The 24,076-nt window shown below is 53.7% G+C and overlaps 1 protein-coding gene across 5 annotated transcripts in view; it reads left to right on the top strand.

Moving 5' to 3' along the window:
- Kiaa1755 (KIAA1755 ortholog) overlaps positions 1–23,558 on the top strand; it is a 39,158-nt gene extending 15,600 nt beyond the window's left edge. The window contains exons 3-15 of one of the 5 annotated variants that reach the window (XM_069988335.1): positions 44–548; positions 1,119–1,361; positions 1,802–1,999; positions 4,053–4,176; positions 5,557–5,650; positions 6,364–6,447; positions 7,622–7,738; positions 10,984–11,082; positions 12,341–12,489; positions 14,628–14,766; positions 16,375–16,497; positions 17,113–17,355; positions 20,548–23,558. In XM_069988335.1, coding sequence (XP_069844436.1) covers positions 44–548; positions 1,119–1,361; positions 1,802–1,999; positions 4,053–4,176; positions 5,557–5,650; positions 6,364–6,447; positions 7,622–7,738; positions 10,984–11,082; positions 12,341–12,489; positions 14,628–14,766; positions 16,375–16,497; positions 17,113–17,355; positions 20,548–21,219 — 2,790 coding nt within the window. In that variant the 3' untranslated portion in view covers positions 21,220–23,558. Of the gene's footprint in view, positions 1–43; positions 1,362–1,801; positions 2,000–4,052; positions 4,177–5,556; positions 5,651–6,363; positions 6,448–7,621; positions 7,739–10,983; positions 11,083–12,340; positions 12,490–14,627; positions 14,767–16,374; positions 16,498–17,112; positions 17,356–20,547 lie in introns of all 5 variants that reach the window. The other 4 variants (XM_069988333.1, XM_069988332.1, XM_069988330.1 and 1 more) reach the window with 4 other exon arrangements.
- Positions 23,559–24,076: the final 518 nt, after the last annotated feature.

Genomic DNA, 24,076 nt, shown 5'->3' with positions numbered 1-24,076 from the left:
TCCTTCCTGGCCTGACTCTGCTGCCCTCTCCTTCTGCCTGCAGGACTCATATGTCCATCGTGTCTTCTTGCATGAGGGCTGGCCACTGTGTCTGCAGGACGAGGTGGTGGTCCACCTCGCTCCCCTCAATCCCCTCCTGCTACGTCAGGGTGACTTCTACTTCCAAGTGGAGTCCTGGGAGGAGCAGTCTGCCCGCATGATGATTAAGTACCTCTCACTGGACCTCCGTACTGTGGACAAGAGGCCCATTACGGAATCTTCCTACCCTTTCCTTTTCACCCAGCAGTGGCTGGAGACCATCAACAGCAGCTTCCAGGGAAGCCCTTTGCATAACTGCCTGGTGGCTTCAGAAAACGGGATTGTCCCCGTCCCTTGGAGTAAGATCACCAGCCCGATATTTGTGGATGACAGATGCCAAACAGTGAAGGTCCCTTCCCCCGCTGAGGACACTCTTCAATTGGAGGCATCTCATTCAAGCAACTCCCCAGAGCTGCAGTCCACTAGCTCTCCAGGCAGCCAGCTGTTTCCGGCCCAGAGTTTGAGCAAGGGTAAGGACAAGACATCTGTGACCAAGTATCCAGGGCTCATCAAGGTTGAGCAAGCTAGGCCCGGGGAAGTGGCCTTCAGGATGGATGGTGCGGTCAGCCAGAGTTTGGAGGGAGACTACGTGGCTCTCGTGAGCTTCTCCCAAGAGAGTAGCGGGAATTCTTCCAGCAGGCAAGTGGTGACATCCAGCAGGTGGACTTTGGGGACCCAGGAGGAACTATCTGGATTTACAGAGTTCCCTATGTCTCCAGGGAGTCTGTCTCTCCAAGGGTCCAGTGTAGGACCTTCCTGGGACCACCAGGCTCATACTAAGCCAGCAAGCCCTGAGGAGGGGCCCTGCGCTTTAGGCTCCAAGAGAAAGGTCAGTCACCAAGCGCCTGTCCACCGTTCAGAGCCACAGTCCCCAGAACCCTGCCTAGAGGTCCTTGAGATGCTGCCGGTCTGCACCTCTGACCTTGGGACAAGTGTCCCCGAAGAACCAGGTGTCTCTAAGACACGAGGACTTCTAGAAAGCCCAGAGTCCATGACCAGGCCTGGGCCAAGACAAGCATCCTCTCCCCGCCTGTCCCTAGCCTCCTCTGCCTGTGAAACAAAGATGGAGAAGACCATGCAGGAAGATGGGGGTGCTCCCAAGCCATCGACTCAAGCTGTGAAGAACACCTCTTCGTCCTCTGAGTCCCCTCTTTCTGGGCTCAAATTCTCTTTCTTGAAAGGGCAGAAGTTACCTCTGGTGCCTGAGGGGAAGTCTATAATCCAGCATGATCTATCTCAGAAAATCCCATGCCCTCTCTACTCTGCCATGCCCTCAGGAAAAGGTAAAGTGTTCATGTGCCCAGCCAGCCAAGGAGATGGCTTACAGGTGGTTTTCAGGGTGAGGGAGCAGGACCCAGCAGGCTGGCTTGGTTTCAGGGTATTTTTTTGTGCTTGGTGGAGCCTGTGAATGGCTTCCAGTCAGAGGTCTGGGATTGGGAAAAGGAATTGTGGGCGTTTACATGCCAGTGTCACCACGCACAGGCCGTGTGGCTTCACCTAGGCTCTTCACTTCACGTAGGTCTCTTGGCCTGTGCAATGGGGATCTCACCTACTTATAGAGCTGCTTTGATGGTTCACAGATACCAGATGTAAAGAGTCCAATGCAGCACCAGACCCAGGATAGATCAGATAACACACTGTATGATCAGTTGGGAGGCAAAATGTTTCCCTCAGGAAATCCATCTTTTGACCAATGTCCTTCTCTGTTACTGCTTTTCCTCAGATGGGACAACTCCCACCAGAACGTCTGGCCCTGCTGCTGAATCAGACCCCCTGTCTGCGGGGCCAGTTGGCTTTCCAGAAGCTTCCTCAGCCCTCCTAGAAAGAAGCCCCAGCTCAGAGGAGGAACCCCAAGGGCCTGCACCCAGGATTGGGGCTCTGTGTGTGGAGCTTCTCCACTCCAGGATAGCCTGTCTGCCAGGTTCTGGGCTCTGAGGGGAAAGGAGAGGGGAGAGAGGAGAGAAGGGAAGGGAGAGGAAGAAGGAGGAAGGGAAAGGAGGGGAGGGGAGGGAGCTGACATCCCAGGCTATCTCAGAAGCTGGAGGATGGAGGGGTGCAGGGGAAGTCCAGGAGGCCTTCATCCTAGGCCAAACCTACCTGACTCAGGTTCTTCTTCCCAATGAAGAATGTGGATTAGATGAAAACAATTTCTAGGCATCCTTCCATCTACCCATCTTTACTTTGTTTTGTAATCCATCTATCTACCTAACCACCCATCCACCCACTTATCCATCCATCCATCCATCCATCCATCCATCCATCCATCCATCCATCCATCCATCCATCCATCCATCCATCTATCCATCTCTTATCATCTATCTGCTCACCCACCTATCCATCCATCTACTCACCTTTACTCTGTCTATAATCCATCAATCTGTCCATCTATTGATTTATCTATCTACTCACATACCCGCCCATCCACACATTGTTTCTGCCTCTAATCCAGTCATCCATCCATCTACCCACCCACCTTTCCTCTGTCTAGTAATCCATCAATCCAGCTAACCATCTATCTACCTATCCATCTATCCACTCCCCCTACCTGCCCATCACATTCTTTCCTCTATTATCCATCTATCCATCCATCCACCCATCTTTCCTCTGTCTAGTAATCTATCAACCCATTTAACCATCCATCCATCCACCTACCCATTCATCAACTCACCTCCCCATCCACCCACTTTTCTCTATTATCACCCATCTATCTACCCGTCTTTCTCTGTCTAGTAATCCAATAATCCAACTAACCATCCACCCATCCATCTACCCGCCTAACCTATCCATCCACCCATTCACCTACCCATCAATTTACCCATCTTTCCTCTGACTAGCAATAAATATATCCATCCATCCACCTACCCATCCATCCACCTACCTTTCCTCTGTCTAGTAATTCATCCATCCATTTACCCACCCACCCATCTTTCCTCTGTTTAGTAATCCATCAATCCAACTAACCATCTATCCATCTACCTACCCATCCATCCATCATTTATCCAGTGACCTACCCATCCATCCACCCATCTTTCCTCTGTCTATAATCCATCCATCCATCCATCCACCCACCTATCCATCCATCTAGTCATCCATTCATTCATCCATCCATCCAAATATCCATCTCTCCATCCATATTTCCTTCTGTCTGCTCATCCATCAGTTCACTTACCCATTCAACTATCTATCCATCTGTCCATCCACCCATTCAAATTTCTGTCACAGTGTGTGTGTCTAGATCCCTAGATGCAGAGCTTGAGCCATCGATTCTTGGGGAAATGATTTACTGGAGGAAGGCTCCTGAAACAAGAGGAGGGAGCTAAGCAGGATAAGGCAGGGGAAGGAATGTTCAAGGCTATGGTCTGTCCCTTGGAGAGACTCTGAAGTGTCGATCTCATCTTAAGGAGTGGAGGGCTGACGGTTGTTAATTGATTCTGGGTGTGTCAATCATTAACTATGGGATGATTTTGAGATGGGGGGGGTGCTGGGTGAGTCAGTGAGCTAGTCCAGTCAAGAGACTACAGCCTGTCTGTGCCCCACGATTGAGTCTATAAGAAGGAACAGGGAGCTGGAGGCCAGGGGGCTGCACTTGTGGTTCAGCAGGCCCTGGGTTGAGTGAGATTCATTAGTCCCTGCCACATACCTGTCCTCTGAGCTGTCTCACTTAATCCAGTTTATTTGTCTCATATACCCCAAGCAACAGGCTCAGAGATTTCTGGGCTGGCCTAAGGACACAGAGCCAGTGGGCACAGACTCAAGATGTGAACTCATCTGTGATCCTAGCACATGTTTCAGTGTTCTAGACACACAAAGCCCTGGGCAAATGGGTTACCTCTGGGCTGGAGAATGCAGAGCAGTGGCTTGTAAGGGAAGGGCACTCCAGGCAGAGGGACCAGGAGGGACAAAGGCCTGGAGCCACCAGGACAGGTTCCTGTGGTGGCTGCCATCATGGCCCCCACTGTATCCTTCCCCTGCAGGTGGTCGGGACAGGGCTGGGCGGCCGCTGCTGCTGCTGTCGACCACAGAGGGGGACTGGGAGGCGCCATGGTGCCAGGCCTCAGCGCTCACCCAGCTGCTGTCCTTCCTGTGCAGTGTCCCCAGGTAAGGGGCTGACTGCTCCATCCCATGTAGACCTGGTGCTGTGTGGAGAGCCACGGATCCTGTGTCCACAGAGCTGGTCCTGGGCCAGATGCTGGGGCTGGGGGTGGGGTAGGACAGGCTCCGTCCTCCCCTCTCCACCTCCCCCCCTCCCATCTTTGGACTCTGGCTCCACTGGCTGGAGAAGAGCTGTATTACCCTGAGGCCCCCAGAAGAGGTGTCTTGGGGCTGTGGCTGTAGCCCCCCCCCCTCCACCAAGTTGGTTTGTAACCTCAGGGCAGTGCAAACCCCCTCCTCTGAGGCTCACCTGAAATCAGGAATTGACCAGCAGGCTCTGGGGACAAAGTGGGGTCCTAGGAGGTACAGATGAGGGGAGTGTGCGATATGAACTCTCCTCCCTGTCTGCAACTCGGCCTCTGTGCCTCCATTTCCCCTTCTGGGGCAGGCAGTAGCAAGCACAAACATCTGCACATCTCTTGCTCTGCACTCTCACAGGGCTCTTTATATTCACGAGCTCATGGGTTCTGGCACAGCCTCCGGGGCTGGGATGGTTATTGTTTGGTTGACTTGAGCAGTAAGGTGCCCAGGTCAGTGGATACTACCAGCAGTCTGTAGCTCCCTACCCATGGCAACCACTCCTGGCTTTGTCTATGAGGTGATCACTGTAAGGCTTAAGGCAGCTGGAGTTATTTTCTAAATCTTCCTGGTCATCAGACCCAAATAAGTGGAGGCCAGGATGGGGTAGGAAGGTGAGGGTGGGGAAATTCTAAACTAACCACTGGAAAGTGGCTCATTGTCAGCTCAGTTTGCTGGGGCAGATCCATTAGGAGTATGCTGGCTGCAAGCAACAAAAATCGCAATTCAAAATGTTTTAGCAGATGTTTCTGTGTTTCCCTACAGCTCCTGTAAGAACTTTGTACAGGACACCCTGTCTGTCTCAGGAACTTCCCCTCCCATCGCTTTGGGTAGAGCTATGTCAGCTGGCACCCTCACCTAACCAATCATTGGCCAGGGAAACTGTGGTACTAGTGTGTCTTCCACCAATCAGAAGCCATCCCTGAGGGGCGTGGTTCTTTGGAGGGAATTGGATTCTTGAACAAAATAAAGCTCTGCCCATTCAAATGGGTAGGTGAATGTGGGTAAATCACTGATATCAGGGCCATGTAAGTTGGTGCAGGACCACTGAAGAGGAGGCAGCAGATTTCCCAGAGGAGAATCCTGGAGGGTTTCCCAGAGGTGGTATTGAACTTGGTCTTGAAGGGAGAAGCACTCAGCAACGAATCAAGGCTTCTTACAGCCAGTTTCCCTCACACTCCCCTAGATCCCTTCACCTGGGGAGCCCCCGGCTGCAGCAAGTCAGCAGATTCTGTTTTTCACCCTCAGGCCAGAAGAGAAAGCCAAGGGGCTGGCGGTAGTGATTGATGCCAGGAAAGAGCCACCACAGCCTGGCCTGGTCAGTGCCCTGCAGGCCACCCAGGTGAGTGTGAGGTCGGATACTTGTCCAGCATTCTTCTCTCATAAGTCAGCAGGGGACTCTGGTATGTGCAGGATCCACTGGGCTTAGCGTTGGAAGCAGGACTCCCCAGGCAGGGACTTTGAGTGGCCACTAAGAAAACCCAGCACTGACAAAGGGAGTTCATTGGTTCAGGCATTAACCAGCTTCAGGTATGGCTTGATCAAAGGGTATAAATCTTGCCACTAAACTTTCTCATTTCTGACTCTGTCTTCCTTAGGGGTAGGGTACTGATGGCCCCATTCCCTACTTGGTGGCAACCAGCAGCTTTAAATCCACAGAGTCTCATTTCAATCCACCAGGAAAGAGGGATAGTTTCTGTGTCTCATTAGTGCTGATTGGTTCCACCCACCAGCCAATCTGAATGGGCAGGAGAATGTACCATCCTGATTGGCTACAAAGCAGCCTCCTGAACTGAGAATGGAGGAGATTCAAACGAGCTATTATGGACAGCCAGATAGATGTGAACTCAACTCATGATTTTGACTTATAGATGGGGAAAGTAAGGCCCAGGTTGGGGGCATCTAGGAAGCTTTCTAGCACCCCTGGCCCTGCTGCTCTCTGGTGGGAGACTCTCACCAGGCAGGTCTATTTGCCTGCTCTGAAGGGGGTAAGAGGGGGGCTGCGGAAGGGAGTGAGGACTGAGCAGCCCTGAATCTGAGCCCTCTCATCAACAGGCTGTGGTCCCAGCCCTCAGAGCGCTGTTCTTCCTGGGAGAGAAGGAGGCAGCTCTCCTGCTGCAAGACCTACCTGCAGTCCAGGTTAGAGGGATGGTGCAGGGGGTCACGGGCAGTGGAGGAGGGGAGTTGCTGGGGTGATGGGATGAAGAATCCCAGAGTTCATGCACTGGAATTGATCTCAAGATAACCTAGTATAGGAACAGAAATTCATATCCCCGCATGCTACCTGCTCCTGCTGCTACTCCTTGAGAGCCATGGCCAGGTCAGGCACTGGCTCCTTCTCTCCGGCAATCCCAGCAACACCTGGCACACACCTCCATGTGACTGAGAGGTTGGGCTGGGTATGCAAACTTCCACCTCTCCCTGCTTTTCAGCTGGGGAAACTGAGGCCCAGTGCCATCTTGCAAGCCAGACACAGAGCAGGCCCAGAGCCTCCTGCACACTGCCTGCCATTTCCCTTCCTAATGACTACAGGCCTGGTGGGTTCAGAGTTTGCTAGGAAGAGCCTGCAGCTCCCTCTTAGTACGTGTCCTGCAAGAGATTCATAGGTCTCCTTCCTGGTTCAAAAAGAGGCACAGTGTGAGCATCTCTCAAAGCCTGGTGGTACATGCCTGAGCTGCCCAGTGAGACCACGGGGCTGAGGGTCAGCCCAGCCTGTGGATCTGAGCAGAAGGCATCTCATCAAAGTGCAGGTTCTCACTGAGGAGCTCTGGCAGGGACCAGGATTCTGCGTGTCTAGTGTGCGCCGAGGGGGACCGTGGCTGCCACCTATGCGCTATGTTGGTGGACTCTGCACCTACCCCTGCCTGATTCAAACTGCCCCCAGCCCCCTCTCCACATCTTAGGGGCAGGATTTGGTGACCTTTCAGGATGAGACAGCACATCTCTGCTGGGTCCCCAGATTAAAGTTCAAGAACTCTGGAAATGTGGCCTTTTTAATCAATTCATGTGAGTGCCCAAAAAGGAGCTATGTTAAGAAATCAGCAGTGCTGCAATGGATTAGTGATGTCTGCCTTGAGCACAGGCTAGCAAAGTGGTGGTAGGAGTGCTTGTGTACACGTCATTTCCTGGCTAAGCCTGGTTCTGAAGTTTGATTTGTCAGTTTCCAGACAAGATGGGGGTCCCCGAGAGCCACTCTGAACCTTCACCGTGGGAAATGGACTGGTGCCAGGACAGGGACCTCAGTGGGACCTCCTTAGACATCTGTCTCTGCATGGAGGCCTCTGGCTCTCCTGACTAACTGCTCTGTCTGCAGGTGGAGGTGCTGACCTCATTGAAGGCCCTCAGCCACCATGTGGACTCCAGCCAGCTACCCGACACCCTGGGAGGCTCCTTTCCCTACCGCCACAGAGAGTGGGTGCAATTCTTCCAGGTGTCTACCCTCACGTCCTTTAGCCCCTGACTCTCACCCTGTTAACTACCCTGTCTCACTAATCCATCAACGCTATGAGTTTCACAAATAGTCACTCAACAAACATTTGCAATGGTGGCATTGGGTGGATGAGTTAAAGCTCAGATTCTTTTTCTTTTCTTTTTTTCTTTTTGTCTGTCATGGGGCTTGAACTCTGGGCCTGGGCTGTGTCCTTGAGCTTTTTTGCTCAAGGCTACTGCTCTACCACTTTGAGCCACAGCTCCATTTCAGGTTTTCTGGTGGTTAATTGGAGATAACTGTCTCACGGAGTTTCCTGCCTGGGCAGGCTTTGAACCATGATCCTCAGATCTCAGCCTCCTGAGTAGCTAGGATTTCAGGCATGAGCCACTGGCGCCCAGCAAAGTTCTGATTCTGAGCTGGGCTCTAACCCCAACTGTGCTGTGAGATCTGGGGTAAGGGACTTACCTCCTCTGAGCCTTAATTTTCTCATCAGAAAAGAGGAGGACAATAATAATAATAATAATAATAATACTGATGACAATGATGAAAGAGTCACAGGTGCGTGTGAGAATGGACGATGCGGTCAAATTGCTTAGGAGAGTAGCTGGCCCGTGCTCAGATGTATACTTGCATCAACTGGGAATAAGTTCACTGGTGTTTGCTGTGTACATACACACAACCTGGACAGGCAGGGTCTTTGTGGGGAGCAGGGCACTCACTCTTGTCTCCACAGCCCCTTGAGGGCCATTCATGCTGGTGTAACTGCCAGGCCACTGGAGATGGCAGTGAGTTCACCATGGCCCACAGATCTGCAGAGCTGCAGCGCCAAGCTCCCTGAAGCCGGAGCCGTGGGTGTCTGCCCCAGCTTTCCACCTGCACTGGCCACCGTGGAGCTCCGGGGACCTGCTTCTGCTGGGAGCTTTTCTCCATTTCTCCCATCAATTGTGAAAGGCTAAAATCTTTCCAGACATGATTGAATGTCCTCCCCTCTCCCCCTCCCCCAGTTAAAACCTGACCTCCAGGTTCACAGACGGTGCCTTACTTGCTTTCTGCTCAGGCGATCTTTTAAAAGTCGTGTCTGGTTTCAAACGGGCAGTGCAGCTGCTGTCTGTATCCACGGCTCCTACAGCCACTGATGGAAAATATTTGCAAAACTTGCGTCTTTCCTCAACACAGCCTTTTTCTTCTCATCTTGTTCCCTAACACGCTGCAATAGGACAGCTGTTCACGTGGCGTTATGCTGCACCAGGTGTTGTCAGTAGTCTGGAGATGAGGTAGGAGTGCAGGACACTGGCTGCAAACACAACTCCCCAGTTATGTTAAGGTCTGGGCCACCTTGGGTCTTAGTATCCAAGGGGGTCCCTGGAACAAGAGCTCCATGAGTACCCAGGGGCCAGAGGTCGATTCTGAGATGGCCCCTTTCCTGCTTGCTCCCAGGCTCCCCTTCCCTTCCCTGGTCAATCCAGTGGCTTTTCAGTTACTTTTTTTTTTTTTTACCCCCCCCCCTCTTTTGTTGGTCGTGGGGCTTGAACTCTGGGCCTGGGCACTGTCCCTCAGCTCTTCAGCTCAAGGCTAGCACTTTACCACTTGAGCCACAGTGCCACTTCCAGTTTTCTGAATGGTCTATTGGAGATAAGAGCCTCACAGACTTTCCTGCCCAGGCTGGCTTTGAACCATAATCCTCAGATCTCAGCCTCCTCAGTAGCCCCATCTCTCCTTTACCAGAATGAAATAATCTCCTCCTCCTCCTGCTCCTCCTCCTCCTGCTCCTCCTCCTCCTCCTGCTCCTCCTCCTCCTGCTCCTCCTCCTCCTGTTCCTCTTCCTCCTCTCTCTTCTTTCTCTTTGTCTTCTTCATCTTCTTTTCTTCCTCCTCCTCTTCTTCTTTTCTTCTTCGTCCTCTTCTTTCTTCCTTTTCTTCTTTCTCTTCCTCTTCCTCCTTCCTCTTCTTCCTCTTTGTCTTCTTCATCTTGTTTTCCTCCTCCTCCTCTTCCTTCTCCTCCTCCTCCTCTTCTCTCCTTCTTCTTCCTCTTCCTCTTCTTCTTCTTCTTCTTCTTCTTCTTCTTCTTCTTCTTCTTCTTCTTCTTCTTCTTCTTCTTCTTCTTCTTCTTCTTCTTCTTCTTCTTCCTCTTTCTCTTTCTCTTCTTCCTTTTTTTCTTCCTCTTCTTCTTTTTTTGTGTTGGTCATGGGTCTTGAACTCATGGCCTGGGCTCAAGGCCAGCACTCTACCATTTTGAATCAAAACTCCACTTCTGGTTTTCTGGTAGTTAATTGGAGATAAGAGTTTTATAGAACTTTCCTGCCTGGGCTGGCTTCAAACTGCTATCCTCAGATCTCAGCCTCCTAAGTAGCTAGGATTACAGGCATGAGCCACCAGTGCCTGGCTTTGAAATCTTACTGGACCCAGAACATGAAACTGACGGGGGCTGTGACTCACCTCTGTACTGGGTTCCCTGGGGCCTTGCACAAATTCATCCATCAAATCCTCCCACGCCCTCTAAGGCCGGAGCCACTGTGGTCTTCATTTCCCAGAAGGGGAAGCCAAAGCCCAGAGAGGTTAAGTAACTCACCCAAGGTCTCACAGCCAGCAGGTGGCGAAGTTTGGCTAGAAGAGGGACCAAGCCATGTGTGCCCCCAACCCCGTCCTCTTCCCTCCCCTCCTTCTCCTCTGCCCAGCTACCCCTGAGGGGGCTGCTAAGTCCTGTCTTCTTCCACTGGCTCCCACTCCCTGAGTGGTTGCCACCTGCCCCTGCATGGCAGCATCCACCGTGGCCTGCTCATTAGACATGCCGGCTTTCAGACCAGGGCCCTGGTGGCTCATGCCTGTGATCCTAGCTACTCAGGAGGCTGAGAGCTGAGAATCATGATTTAAAGCCAGCCTGGTCAGGAAAGTCTAGGAGACTCTCATCTCCAATTAATGACAAAAAGCCGGAAGTGGAGGAGCTGTGACTCAAGGGGAAGAGTGCTAGCCTTGGCAAAGAAGCTCAGTGGCAGTGCCCAGGCCCTGCGTGGAAACCCCCGGATTGGTACACATGTACACATGTGCATGAGCGTGTGCATGCACGTGCACCCGTGCACACACACACACACACACACATATACACACACACAGGAGGTTGGTATCACCAGCTCTCCACAGGGCTCCGATGCCCCTGGTGTTCGTGACCACTGCCCGCTGCCTCCCGTGTCCTCCCTGCGTGGGGGCGGCCTTCCCGGCTGGGTCTGACAGCCGCTCTGGCCTCTGCAGACGCTGGACCCGTTCCTGGCTGACCTTCGCCAGGCCTCCTCCTTGCTGCAGGCCTCCATCGATGAGTTCAAGAAGGGCGAGCCCCCCAGGGGGGCCCAGGTGAGCCTGGAGTGGGCAGGGTGGGGGAGGGAGTCGTGGTGCACCCCAGGTTCCACCATGGGTTCTGTGAACAGGACAGCCATTCACTGGGCTGGCACCTGCTCTTTGTCTGCAAGGGGTCCCAGTCTGGGGCAAGCCAAACTGCCTTAGACTGGAGGAGATCATCGTACCGGGGCAGAGGCTGGCTGGGGCTTAGTGGCAGAGCGCTTGTCCCCAGGCCTTGGCTTTGATCTCCAGCACTGAGCAATGAAATGGAAAGGTAGAGCCAAGCATGGTGACATAGGCCTATAATCCCAGTACTCAATAGGTGGAGTTAGGAAGACGCAGAGATCAAATCTAGGTTGGGTCACATAGTGAATTAGAAGCCAGCCTGGGCTCTACAGAAAGACTCTTTCTCAAAACAAAGGGAGGGAAGAAAGAGAAGAAAGGGAAAAAGGAAGGAAAAGAAAAGAAAGAAAGGATGGAAAGGAAAAGTTAAAAATTACCTGTAATCCTAGCTACTCAGGGGGCTGAGATCTGAGGATCGCAGTTCAAAGCCAGCCCAGGCAGGAAAGTCCGTGAGACTCTTATCTCCAATAAACCACCAGAAAACCAGAAGTGGCACTGTAGCTCAAGTGGTAGAGTGCTAGCCTTGAGCTGAAGAGCTGAGGGACAGCACCCAGGCCCAGAGTTCAAGCCCCATGACAAAAAACAACAACAACCCCCCCCCCCACAAAACCCAAAACCAAAAAACAATTGTTCCAGATAGTAGGGAAATAAGGATGAGGATAACAACAAAGGAGAGAAGACTTCGGGAAAGATGACAATGATATTTAAGTTGATGCCTGAAGTTTAAGACGTTTGCCTTTGAGGGGGACTGAGCTCTAGGCAGAAGCCAAACCTGTGCAAAGGCTCTGGGTCAGGTTACGCTTGCAGTGTGCAGGAAGAGCAGGGAGGCCCATGGGGAGGCAGAGTTGGGTGGGGATGGTAAGATTCGCCCTTTACCATCCTTCCACGGCCTGGTGGAGTGAAGACAGACTGTGGAGAGATCCAGAGCACAGCAGGGAACAGGCTGGGAAGTCTGTCCAGAGAGATGGAGTCCATCCATGAGGTTGCCATGGTGACCGAGGGGCGTGGCTGGAGGAGATTTATCAGAGATCCAGGGACAGACTTGGTGGGGGACCTGGGGAAGTCTGGTTTGGTCTGGGTGTGGGGAGCCCTGGGTGGTATCCCTGGGAGAGCAGGGATTGGACCTCAGAAGGCCTCTCTATGCTGGCAGGAGGCCGCCAGGTGCCTGAGCAAGTCCAAGGAGCTGATGGAGGCCGTGCTGAGGGACCCGGGCCTGCTCAGCCTCCAGCGGGAGGGTGGGACCACCCTGGCCAGGCTGCAGCGCGAGGCCAGCAGGCTGGCCTCCAATCCCGACATCAGGTACGGATGCTCAGGCCTTCCCTGCCCAGCCCTACCCTGTTCCCCCAGCCTGGGAGCTCAGAGAGGGGGGCCACACACAGTGTGGATCCCGCCCCCCAGAAGACTGGGACCCTGTGTGTCACAGCCCCCCCCCTCCCCAGCCACCTCCTGCTCTGGGCTTGGCAAGCCCTTGTCTCTTCTCTGCCATCTCGCCTTCATTCCTGCCATCTTCAATGGGGAGTGGCATCGGGGGGTCTGTCCCCTCCCTGTCCACGCACCCCTGCACCCATCTCTGGCCCAGGTGCCGGGCAGAGCCCTGCAGGCCCCATCTCATTTATCCCTGTGATAGAGCCACGAGGGCCTCATCATTCTTGCTTGGCAGATGATGACAAAGGCTCAGCCCCCTCAAGTCCCAACTAGCCATGGCCCCCTAGTGTGGCCGGAAGCAGGGTGGTGAGGGGGAACATCTGAGTACCCTAAGGGGGTGGGAAGAGTCCCTGTGTTGGAGAGGAGGGGCCCTGAATCTGAAAGGCAAGAATCCCAAGTATCCCACACTCTGAGACGTCCTCAGCCCAAATTCTACACCGTGAAACTTGGCTTCGTGCACAACCCGATTCAAACCACTGCATCAAATTTCCCAGAGGCTGGGAAAGGTGTGAATTTGTTTAGACTCCAAGAGAGCTCATTGCTGTTTGACAAAAATTCCAAAATCTGAGGAGGAGAAGAAAAAAACCCAAACGACTCCAAAATACTTCCTAAGAGAAGAGACTCTCAACCTGTAATTGACTCCCTCAGCAAATGGAAATATTCTCTCCAATCCAACACAGCTACTTATACATTTGCGAGCCAATGTACGTAGCTGCGAAGTTTGCATAAGCTTTTAGGAGCAATTTGTTCATTGAGCCGACACCTACACAGCACTTAAGAGTGTGTACAGCCTTGTACTAAGGAGGTACGAGTAGCCTGACTTGTGGAGGAGATCCAGTATTATCTCTATGTCACAGCAGAGGGGTCAGGCTCAGAGAGGTCAGGGAACTAGCCCCAAGCTACACAGCTGGGATGTGGGGGAGGTTGGGACTTGGGCCCAAGCAGCCTGACCCCAGAAGGTTGACTATGTCCTTGAGCTACATCCCCAGACTCAGGGCCATGCTCAGGCAGAAGGGAGCAGTGGCGGCACTGGGACCTGGCACCTGGCGAGAGTTCACCTTCCTGCTTGGTGCAATGCTTTGTGGGGAGGTTTTTCTCGGGGTGCCCCTGCCTCCTGTGTGGATGAGCTCCCTCCTGTCCACCTTAGCTCCTTCCAGACGTTGTGCAGTGTGCCCACCAGGGGGTGCTGTGGGCCCGTTCAAGGCGCTGCCGTGCTGTTCTGCAGGAAGTCGCTGCTGGCCAGGACAGCTCCTCCCTCCTCCTCCAGCCGCTTCCTGCACCCCGGGGTGGGTGGGTGGGCGTTCACCCTTTTCCTGGGGGCAACTACTATGGGGTCACAGGGCAGGGCAGGGCAGGCAGGGCAGGTGGTGAATTCTTCCACCCCACGTCCATTGTCCTAGGCTTCCCTTTCTTTTAGGTCCTGTGGCTTTGGCCGTTTTTTAATTCTATGAAAGAGCTCTGGCCAGGCCTTGCTGCCTGTCCTGGGCCTGGGCCTGTCCCCTGCTTCCCCCCCCCCATCCCCCTGCCCTGCCCTGGGTCCAGCAGAGGCTGATGACACTGTGACAGCCACAGGCCTCTGACCAGTTGGTGGACGCTCTCATCCAGCCTCCTGGGAACCACATGAGGCACTCTGGAAAATTCTGGAATCCCAGCCTCATCTGCAGTCTGCCTAGATAGTGGGGGAGCAGGGACCTGGATATGAATTTCTCAAAGTTCCCCGGGTTAAATCACTAATGCCTCACCGTGTTCTTTTATTCCCATTTGTCAACTGGGAAACAAACCTCAAAAGGTAGAGGCGTCAGGCAAAGTCCTATGCTGGAAGGTGGGCTTTGGAAGGTCCAGAGAGGTCTAGAGACCTACCCAAGGTCACACAGTGAGTCAGCAGCCAGAGATCCCAGCAGGGCCACAGAGACTGGGAGTGGTCCTGTGTTGGGCAGCCATAGAAGGCAGGGAGGGAGGGGGAGGACCTCAGGAGCCTCAGCTGACCCTGTCTGCCCCCGACCCCCACCCAGGTGCCATTTGGCTGAAGCTGCCACCCTGTACAGCCTTGTGGATGAGCAGCTCCATGTCCTGGTCACTGCATCCAACCATCACCTGGGGAGGCTGGAGCTCCACGTCCGCCTGGGCCGCCTGGAAGCCGCCATGCACCAGGTGAGGGGCAGCTGGCCTGGTGGGGCGGGGGAGCAGAGCCGGCTCAGACAGGTTCCTTTGTCTGGAGTAGGGACTGGCAGACTGGCAGATCGACAGGGCATGCAGTAAGTGCTTCACGGGAAAAGACACCCCCCAAAGCTGCTCCAACTGGGTGCCACACCCCAGGCTAGAACTTCATCTCTCACCAATGATAGGAGGAAGCTGTTAGGTTTCCCCATGTCTAGACCAGGGCATCGTGGCTGGGAGGAGGGGGACTGTGGCTGCCTGTGGTTACACTTCCAGCGTCTCATGGGGATCCCGTCCCAGCACTGCCCCACCGGGCTGCCAGTACCCAGAACCAACGCACCTGCCCCTGCCCAGGCCATGGCTCAGGGTGCAGGGCTCAGCCCTGCCTCTGGCCCCTGCCATTTATTGGACCATTCACACCTCTGAACCCTCGTTCTTGGCTGGAGATAATTAGTGCCATGTCATTTGGGCAAAGTCAATGAATAGGAGTTTTTTCTTTTTTTCTTTCTTCTGGCAGTAGGGCTTGAACCTAGGACCTGGGTACTGTCCCTGGGTTGTTGGTTATTTTTAAAATTTGTTTTTTGTGGTGCTCTACCACTTGAGTCATTGCTTCACTTCTAGTTTCTTGCTAGTTAATTGGAGAGTAGAGTATTATGGACTTCTCTTGCCCAGGTTGACTTCAAACTGAGATCCTCAGATCTCAGCCTCCTGTGTAGCGAGCTGACAGGTGTGAGTCCTACTGATGCCTGGCAATAGTAGCTATTTTTTTTTCTTTTAAAAGACTTCCTAGCCAGAGGCCTGTGGCTCACACCTGTAATCCTAGCTACTCAGGAGACTAAGATCTGAGGTCAGAGTTGAAAGCCAGCCCAGGAAATTAAGTCATGACACTCTTATCTCCAATTAACTACCAGAAGAATGGAAGTACAGCTATGGTAGAGTGCTAGTTGTGGGTGAAAAAGCTCAAGGACAGCACTCAGACCCTGAGTTCAAGCTCTGTGACTGACAAACAACAACAACAAAAACCCAAACACCAAAATCTCTTAAAGACATCCTAAAGTTAGGAGTGGTGGGTCCTACCTGTAATCCTAGTATTGGGGAGACTGAGGCAGAAGGATTGAGAGGTCAAAGCCAGTCTGGGCTGCATCGCAAGACCCTGTTTAGAAACCAACCTCAACGAAAGAAGAGCCCCCAAGAAGGGACCGGGTATTCACAAAGAGCGTTTTGTCCCCTCTGTTTGAGTCTATCTGCTGCGGGCCAGGTTCACACACGTGTTCCTGGTCGGCATTTCCCTCCTGTGCAGTTGGCAGCTGCCCCTGAGTTCACCTTTGTGTGACCAGGGAATGGCCATCACAGGCTTCAGTCACCCTGGCCACGGCTGTGCACACAGAAGCCGCCCATGTGCAGGGTCCTGCCCAGGGCGGCCTCTCCCAGGAGCTAAAGTGTGCTGAATATGAGCCCCAAGCCTGGGCCCAGCACTGCAGGGCTTCAGTCCAGGTCTCTGTGTGACTTGGGACAAGAGGACAGTGGCCTTCCTGGAAGTGGGGGTGGGCCAAGGGTGTCTTCCTAGGGACTGCTCACGTGCAAACCTCCTGTCCTGCCCAGGTCAGCACCTGGATGGAGCGGGAGGGAAGCCAGTGCCTGCGGGCACTCGTCCCCGCCGACGGCCGCGCAGAGAGTGTGGAGAAGGCCCATGCGGAGTTCGAGGACTTCTTCCTGCAGGCAGCGGTGTGTGCCAGAGCAGCGGGGGGCTGGCTGGAGCCAGGAGAGGGCGCTGGAGGCCTGGCCCGGGGAGGTAGAGCCGGGAATACACAGGAGAATCTTCAGAGGCCACAAGGAGGCCGGCTGGAGTTCTAAAGGATTCAACTTAGACGTTTCCTCGTCTGGGAAGCCCTCCCAGACCAGCAAATCCCAAAGAATCCTCAGAATCCATTGCAGCAAGAGTTTTCAAATGAGGTTCCATGGCTTTGCCTTCCACCTGCGCGGTCAGAGGGGACCCTGTGCTCACGGTGGGCTCAGGGAGCTTTGTCCTGTTTCAGTCCCCCAGGGAGGACAGGGATGGGGACAAACAGGGACACCAACGAGAGGTAGGACACAGAAAAGCCTCTGCCCCCCCCCCCCCAGCTTTCGGGTCCGAGAAGTTTCTAGAAGGATCTGAACTGTCAAAGCCAACCTGGAAACTGTCACGAGCCTTGATCCTGGGCCATGTGCTGCAAGGGTGGGCACTGTGAGGCCCTCACCTAACAGATGAGGAAACTGAGGCACACAGAGCCTCTCAAGCGGGCGGGCCTTTGGGAGACCCAGACAGGCAGGCCCCGGGTGGCACCTTCTCTCTCCTCTCAGGCCCAGTACCGACGGGGGCTGGAGCTGTCCAAGCAGGCGGCCCAGCTGGGAGCTCCTGGCCGAGGGGTGGGCGAGGCCGGTGGCAGCGGTGGCAGCGGCGGTGGCCCGGGGCTCCCTGAGCTGGTGGCCTTCGCTGCCACACAGCGAGCCTTCCAGGCCAAGCTGACCCATTTCTACATGGCGGCCGAGCGACAGCGCACAGACCTGGAGACGCTGCTCTACCTGCATCGCTTCTGCAAGAAGGTGAGCTTTGGGGGGAGGGGTGGGAGTGGGGGGAATCACTGGCACAGACCCCCCTCCCTCTGTGGGGATGGAGGGGGGGCTACACGGTGTGGGGCAAGTTGCATGATCCATGACCCAGACAGATCCTGGAAAGGGAGTGAGCCATTGTGTGGACAGGTGTGTCTTGGTCCTGTGCCAGTGGCCACCGGCTGGGAGGGAGAGGGGGGTGAGGATGAGGATGTCCAGGGTCCCACGTGCAGAGACCACATGAGCAGAGGCCACGTGGGCGGGCGCACATTTCACGTGGGAGAGCTACCAGCCAGATTCCCAGTTTCCACTTGAGAACATCCAGGCGCAAAGTGGGAATGGATGTGTTCAAGGTCACCCAGGGAGTGGGAGAGGGGAGCGAGGTGTCAGCCATCAAGCCAGATTTGGCCTCAAGGCTCCCTGCCCAAACTCAGCGGACAAAGCTCTTGGTTTATTTATTTCTTTTCTGGAGGGCAAACCGAGGCCTGCAGGTGGTCAGGGAGCAGTCTAGGAGAGCTGACCCCATCCACACCGGAGAGAAAGCTGCAGGACTGGCCTCTGCCCAGTGCCCTGGGGTTTCCTCCCCCCACCACAATCTGCCACAAAGGACAGAGTGTGGGAAGAGCGTGACCTTTGCCCACAGCTGTGAGGCTGCCCCACGCAGAGGGAGAACACGCAGGGTGCTGCAGGACGCAGGGCCAGGACCCCATCAGTTCACGCATGTCTGGAGACCCAGAAAGACAAGGCCCTCTCTGTCTCCTTGGGGCAACCGAGGGCAGACGGGGGGGAGGGGGAAGAGGATGTGACACCCCCCCCTCCTCGTACCCCCCTCCCTTGTCCCCTCTCAGCTGTCCCAGGGGCTGGAGAGGGGGGAGAGGCAGCATGTGTTCCACATATGCTGATAGGAACTCTGTGACCCCCAACAGTAGTCTCTACCTCTCTGAGCCTCAGCAAACTGGTAATAATAACAACAATAATAATGATATTTGTGGGGTTGGAGGCATGGCTCAGGTGGTAGAGCGCCAACCAACAAGTGAAAACATCAGATACTGAATTTGAGTCCCAGTCTCAGTGGGGAAACAAAAATATAAAACAAGCCGGGAGCCAGTGACTCCTACCTGTAACCTTATCTACTCAGGAGGCTGAAATCTGAGGATTGCACTAAAAAGCCAGCCCTAACAGGAAAGTCCATGAGAGTCTCCTACTCAGAAAAGGCTGGAAGTGGAGCTGTGGCTCAAGTGGTAGAGCACTAGCCTTGAGTCAAAAGAAGCTCAGAAATAGTGCTCGGGCCTTGAGTTCAAGCCCCAGGACTGACAAAACAAAACAAAACAAAACAATAAAACAACAACCACCAAAAGAACCCCCCAGAACCCAAACAAACAAAAAACAAACTCATGTTTCTGGCCCTGCTCTAGTCGTTTTGTATCTTGTTTGATGATCATACCTGTTTGGCACTGGACTCATACATGAGAAACCAGAGAAGTTGGATGACTCGCCCAGAGCCACTCAGCTGCCAGAGCAGCAGAGCTGAGATTCGAAGCCGGGCCCTCTGGTTGGAGTACCTATCTTGCCAGGTAGTGAGAGAATTAGATTCAGTGCAGGTCACTCCCAGAGCACGCCTGCCACAATTCAGAATTATTATAAATAATATCTTCATTGTCATTATCATTAGCAGAAGGAGGAAGGGGAATTCCTTCAGGGGCTTCTGGAAACTTCTCCCAGGCTCACTGATTTTTGCGCATTTCTGCTCCAGTGGCCTTCCTACATCAGCCAAACTCACTCCGGCTCTGAGGCCTTTGCAGGTGCTATTCCTGAGGCTCCAGAAGCTGTTCCTTACACAGCTGGCTTCTTTTCTTCCTCTCTCAGCACATGTCCTCCTCCTCACTGGAGCCCATCCTGGTTGCATCTATGTCTGTCTGGCCTAGCCAGGAAGGGAGAGCCCAGGACAGACTGGACATTCCAGTGCGGGGTTCAATCCCCGCTCTGTACACCAGCCCGGGCTCTGTAGTCATATTAATAACAGGACTGCGCTGCTAACGGGGATTTATGAAGCCTCTAGCTGCGTGTGCTATGGAGAATATGAACCCATTTGTCTAAAGACAAGTTTCCTTAATCCATGGGAAGACCATCTCTGGAGAAAACGCTTCTGCAGTCCTGCAGCCCAGCGGCTGGCTGTCAGGTTGGGAATTAATGGAGAGAGAGAGATCCTGCTTTGCTGAGTTGCAGGGGGCCCCGTGTGCCTTGGCAACATGCATATATTTTGGGAAGCAGGGGTTGGGGAAGTCAGAATCACACGATGAGCTGAACTCCAGCCGAAGTGAGGGGCTTGCTCTGACAGATGGCTCTCCTGTTCCTGACCAGCCAGTGTCTTTTTCTGGCAAGAAACAGGAGTTTCGTTTTGGGGGGGGTGGGCAAGACAGATCTGAGTCGGAACCCTAGCTCTTTCCTGATTCGCTGTGTGACCCTGGGCCTAACTGCGTCACTGCCCCAAGTCCCACTCCCTCCACCCCTTCCCTGGAAACCGGGTTCCTGGCTGTATAGGTGACCCACCAAGCCTGTCACAGCCACACTCCTCCCTCCGCTGACCTGTCCCCTCCTGGAAGCCACATGCTCAGCTCTTACAAGGGCTTTTTTATCATTATTATTATTATTTTGGTCAGTCACGGGGCTTGAACGCTGGGCCTAGGTACTGTCCCTTAGCTCTCTTACTCAAGGCTAGCACTCTATCACTTGGAACCACAGCTCCACTTCCGGTTTTCTGGTGGTTAATCGGAGCTAAGGGTCTCACGGACTTTCCTTCTATGGCTGGCTTTGAGCTGCAATCCTCAGATCTCAGCATCCAGAGTAGCTAGGATTACAGGCGTAAGCCACCAGCGCCTGACAGGCTTTTTTGTTTGTTTGTTTGTTTTTAATGATTGTCTATTGTACACCCATTTTACAAACAAGGCAAGCTGAGCCCCAGAAAGGAATAGGCCTGCCAGCCCATAGGTCTATTAGAAGATGCCGAGAGGCTGTCTCTAGCTGACAGTGGGCTGTCCTGGCAGGGAGGAGAAATCATGTTTATTGTAACCTACCAAGATAGGGGTGTCTAATGTTCACTGGGTATCTGCTAATACACTTAGCCTTTCTTATAGATGGAACCCCACCTCTGTCCTCACTCCCCACCTCTTCTCTTTTTGCCCCCAGATGACCTGGTTCCATTTGGACTGTCAGGATCTGATGGCTCAGCTCAGGCTGGGCAAGGCCCAACGGGCCAGCCCCGGGGACCAGCGCCGTCTCCAACGCTACCTGTGGCGTCTGGAGTCTGAGTTTCCTGCCCAAAAGCTTATAGCCATGAAGCTGCAGGTGGCCTCCCTGAGCCGGGCTAGCCTGGGCCGGGACCTATGGGAAGAGGCGCGGGTCAGACATGAGGAGATCCAGACCCTACTGAAGAAGGCCTTGGGACACTGTCCATGCCCTGCGGCTCCCACGGCCCAGTTAAGTGGGCCAGCTACCCAGGGCCAGGGTCTGAGTGGGGAACTCCCTTCCCAGGGGACATGGGACCTGCCCCGCCAGGACTCTCTGGGTGTGAATCATTTGCCAAAACCCTGCTGGCTTCCTCTGGTTCCCAGAGGGGGGCTGCAGCGGAATGTCCAGGCAGACCCTCCACGCCAGGAAGCTGGCCAGGCTGAGGCTGGTGAAGACCAAGGCCCCTGTGAGCTGGCCAAGACTGTTCCAGAACATCTTCCTACCTTGCAGCCATCCCCCAGGATGAACCAGCTCCCCCACCCCACCAGGGGCAGCTTCTCCTCAGAGGGGACAGACTCACAGACATCGCTGGAGAGCTCACCCCGGACAAGTCCGCCTGCTTCCCTGTAGCCGGGGCCCACTTCCAGGGTGACTGTGACAGGCCGGGCTAGAGGCCGCTGGAACCCTGCTATTGCTATGGAGACTTGGCCATCCATCCTTTGGGAAGCGAAAAGTCACGAGTCCAAGCTAGGCACTGGTGGCTCACGCCTGCAATCCTAGCTACTCAGGAGGCTGAGACCTAAGACTCACAGTTCGAAGACAGCCCAGATAGATAAATTCAAGAGACTTATCTCCAATCAACCAGCAAAAACACTGAGGTAAGGCTCCTCAGCCTTGAATAAAAAAGCCAACCCAGAACGCAAGGCCTTGAATGCAAGCCTCAGAACTAGTACACACTCACACACACACACACACACACACACACACACACACACACACACACACACACACACACACACACACACACACACACACACACACACACACACACACACACACACACACACACACACACACACAGTGGATCCAGTCCTGGCCACAGAAAAATCCAGGCGGTCTGCTTCTTATCCATATTAAATCATGAGCGTTGAGTCAGGATCCTGGCTCAGTAAAGCATCAAGTGGCCCCCTAGCTCTAGGTCTCACTGTGGAAAGGCCCACTGCTACCAACTCTGCCTAGGGTCTCACTGTTGGGCAGCCCAAACAGACCCTGGAGTTGCGAGAAATAGACACACAGCTGAAGAGGCAGAAGCGGTACAGCCCTCTTTCAGGGAGAGGTGGGCGTGGCCTCTTGCTTGAATCCAGCCGCAACAGACCTGACACATGGACTAGAGAGAGCATCTGTACATCTAGGGGTGACCCCAGGAACCCGTGGGGAGTAGGGGGATGCATCTGGGAAGGGAATAAAAGGCGTGATGTCAAGCAGATTCCTGAGGGTGGATGGAGCTGCACCCTGCCAAGGACCTGAAGAAGAGACAGGACAATAGAACCACACCCCCAGAGCTGCCCACCTGGGGGCCAAGGGACCCCAACATCATTCCCCAGCTCCCAAGAGCGTCCTTGCCCAGAAGGCTGATGGGGGAGGGGAGCAGGGACAGAAGAAGGATGCTATCTGATTTCAGTAGAAAGTATCTAGAAGGCACCATACCTTGCACATGACCACAGTAGCGCCCCCTAGTGCCTCCTCTGAGCATTGCTATGTTGAAAGTATTTTTCATGGCCACAGTAGCGCCCCCTAGTGCCTCCTCTGAGCATTGCTATGTTGAAAGTGTTTTTTCACCCACAACTTAGACCATCTTATCAAGTTGGCCTTCTGGCAGCTAGTCGGGCATTTTCCTGGTCCTGAGGGAAGGAGGAGGGGGGAGTGTACAAGTCCATACCCCTGAGCCCATGGAATGGAAGAGAGGCAGCCTGGAGAGGGTCTGGGAGGGTGAGATTTCTCAGCAGACGGCCACACACTCCCTCAAAGTCTAGTGGCTTCAGGAATCTACTAACAGACTCAAGATTTCTCCAAAAATGGCATAGTCCCTGTCTGCTTCAGAGTCATGCTGTGGGTGATCAGAAGGCACCTTCCTCGTGGAACCCTCCCGCCCCCCCTGGACAATTAAGGTCATCTCCCTGGGCGGAGAGGTAATGGGAAGGGCCTACACCTGGACCACCAGCCCTTCCCTGTTGTCTTCCAGGCAGCTCAGTGAGGTGCTACGGTCTCACATTGCCACAGGCTGGCTCATTTATAAACAATAGAGGTTCTCTTTGGCTTATAGCTCTAGAGGCTGCATCCTATGCCCTCACATGGCAAGAATACATGAGGAAAGGGGAATGGGCCAAAGCATCCTTCATAAGGGAGGGTGGTTCCTGCATCAATCCTTCAGGACCTCTCACGCTTCAAGGCCCCAGCTCTTGACACCTCCCGTGTGGAGTAAATCTTCAACTCTCAAACTTTGAGTGACACGGAATACAGCAGGATGCCAGTGGACAAGGGGCCTGGGCCAGCTCTCACCCAGTATTCCGCTCCCTCACAGCCCAAGGATGCACGAAGCATTTAATCAGCACATCTCCATCTAGACTTGTGGTCTCCAAGGGGGGTCGAGGGCTCTTCAGACGTTACCATAGCAACAGCATCTCACCAGTGGAGACCCACAGGCAGGGATCCAGGGAGACCTGGAGAGGAAGGATGAAAACTGACTTCTGAGAGACCACAGCTACTGTTAGGAATGAAGAAGCCAAAGAAGGGTGCAGGATCCAAGAATTCGTGGGTAGGCAGGGTCTCCTAGGTCACTTTGTAATCCCCTCTGTCTAAAAAGAAAAAGAAAGAAAGGTACTCAAAACCTCCTTTTTACTCATCACAGCCCCTGGAGGAAAAAGGGGATGCAGAAATGAAATATGAATGAATGACCACAGATAAAATAAATGAATACCAAATATTTTGTTGGTGTTTTCTTTGTACTGAGCTCAAAACAAGACTTCACCAAGTTTTTGGGTGCTTCATGACAGCTGTGAAGCTGTACAGATGTCCCCATTTTCTGGAGAAGGAAACAGACTTGGAGCACCTTGGAGACCATTTGCCCAGTGTCACTGTGAATGACAGACCTGGACTTGGTAGGATACTGATGTGTGTGTGTGTGTGTGTGTTATATGTGTGTGAGTTTTGGAATGTGACCACAGCACTATTTCTTAGTGGTTTTTAACTCAAGGCTAGGGCTCTAATCTACCACTTGAGCCACAGCTTCACTCCACCTTTTTGATAGTTATTTGGAGAGAAGAGTCTCACAGCCTTTCTGGCTTTGAACCATGATTTTCAGAGTTCAGCCTCCTACATAGCTAAGATTGCAAGCATAAGCTACCAGTGCCCAGCAATAATGCTATTTTGGGATTTATCAGATGCAGCCTGTTATCAGATGCTGCATCTCAGTGTCTGGGACTTGGCC

The sequence above is a fragment of the Dipodomys merriami genome, unplaced genomic scaffold (assembly GCF_024711535.1).
Source record: "Dipodomys merriami isolate MVZ:Mamm:240054 unplaced genomic scaffold, mDipMer1.0.p SCAF_354, whole genome shotgun sequence".
In the NCBI taxonomy this organism is placed as follows: Eukaryota; Metazoa; Chordata; class Mammalia; order Rodentia; family Heteromyidae; genus Dipodomys; species Dipodomys merriami.
Note: the sequence above shows the minus strand (reverse complement) of the source record. Positions and strands in the feature narration are given on the sequence as shown.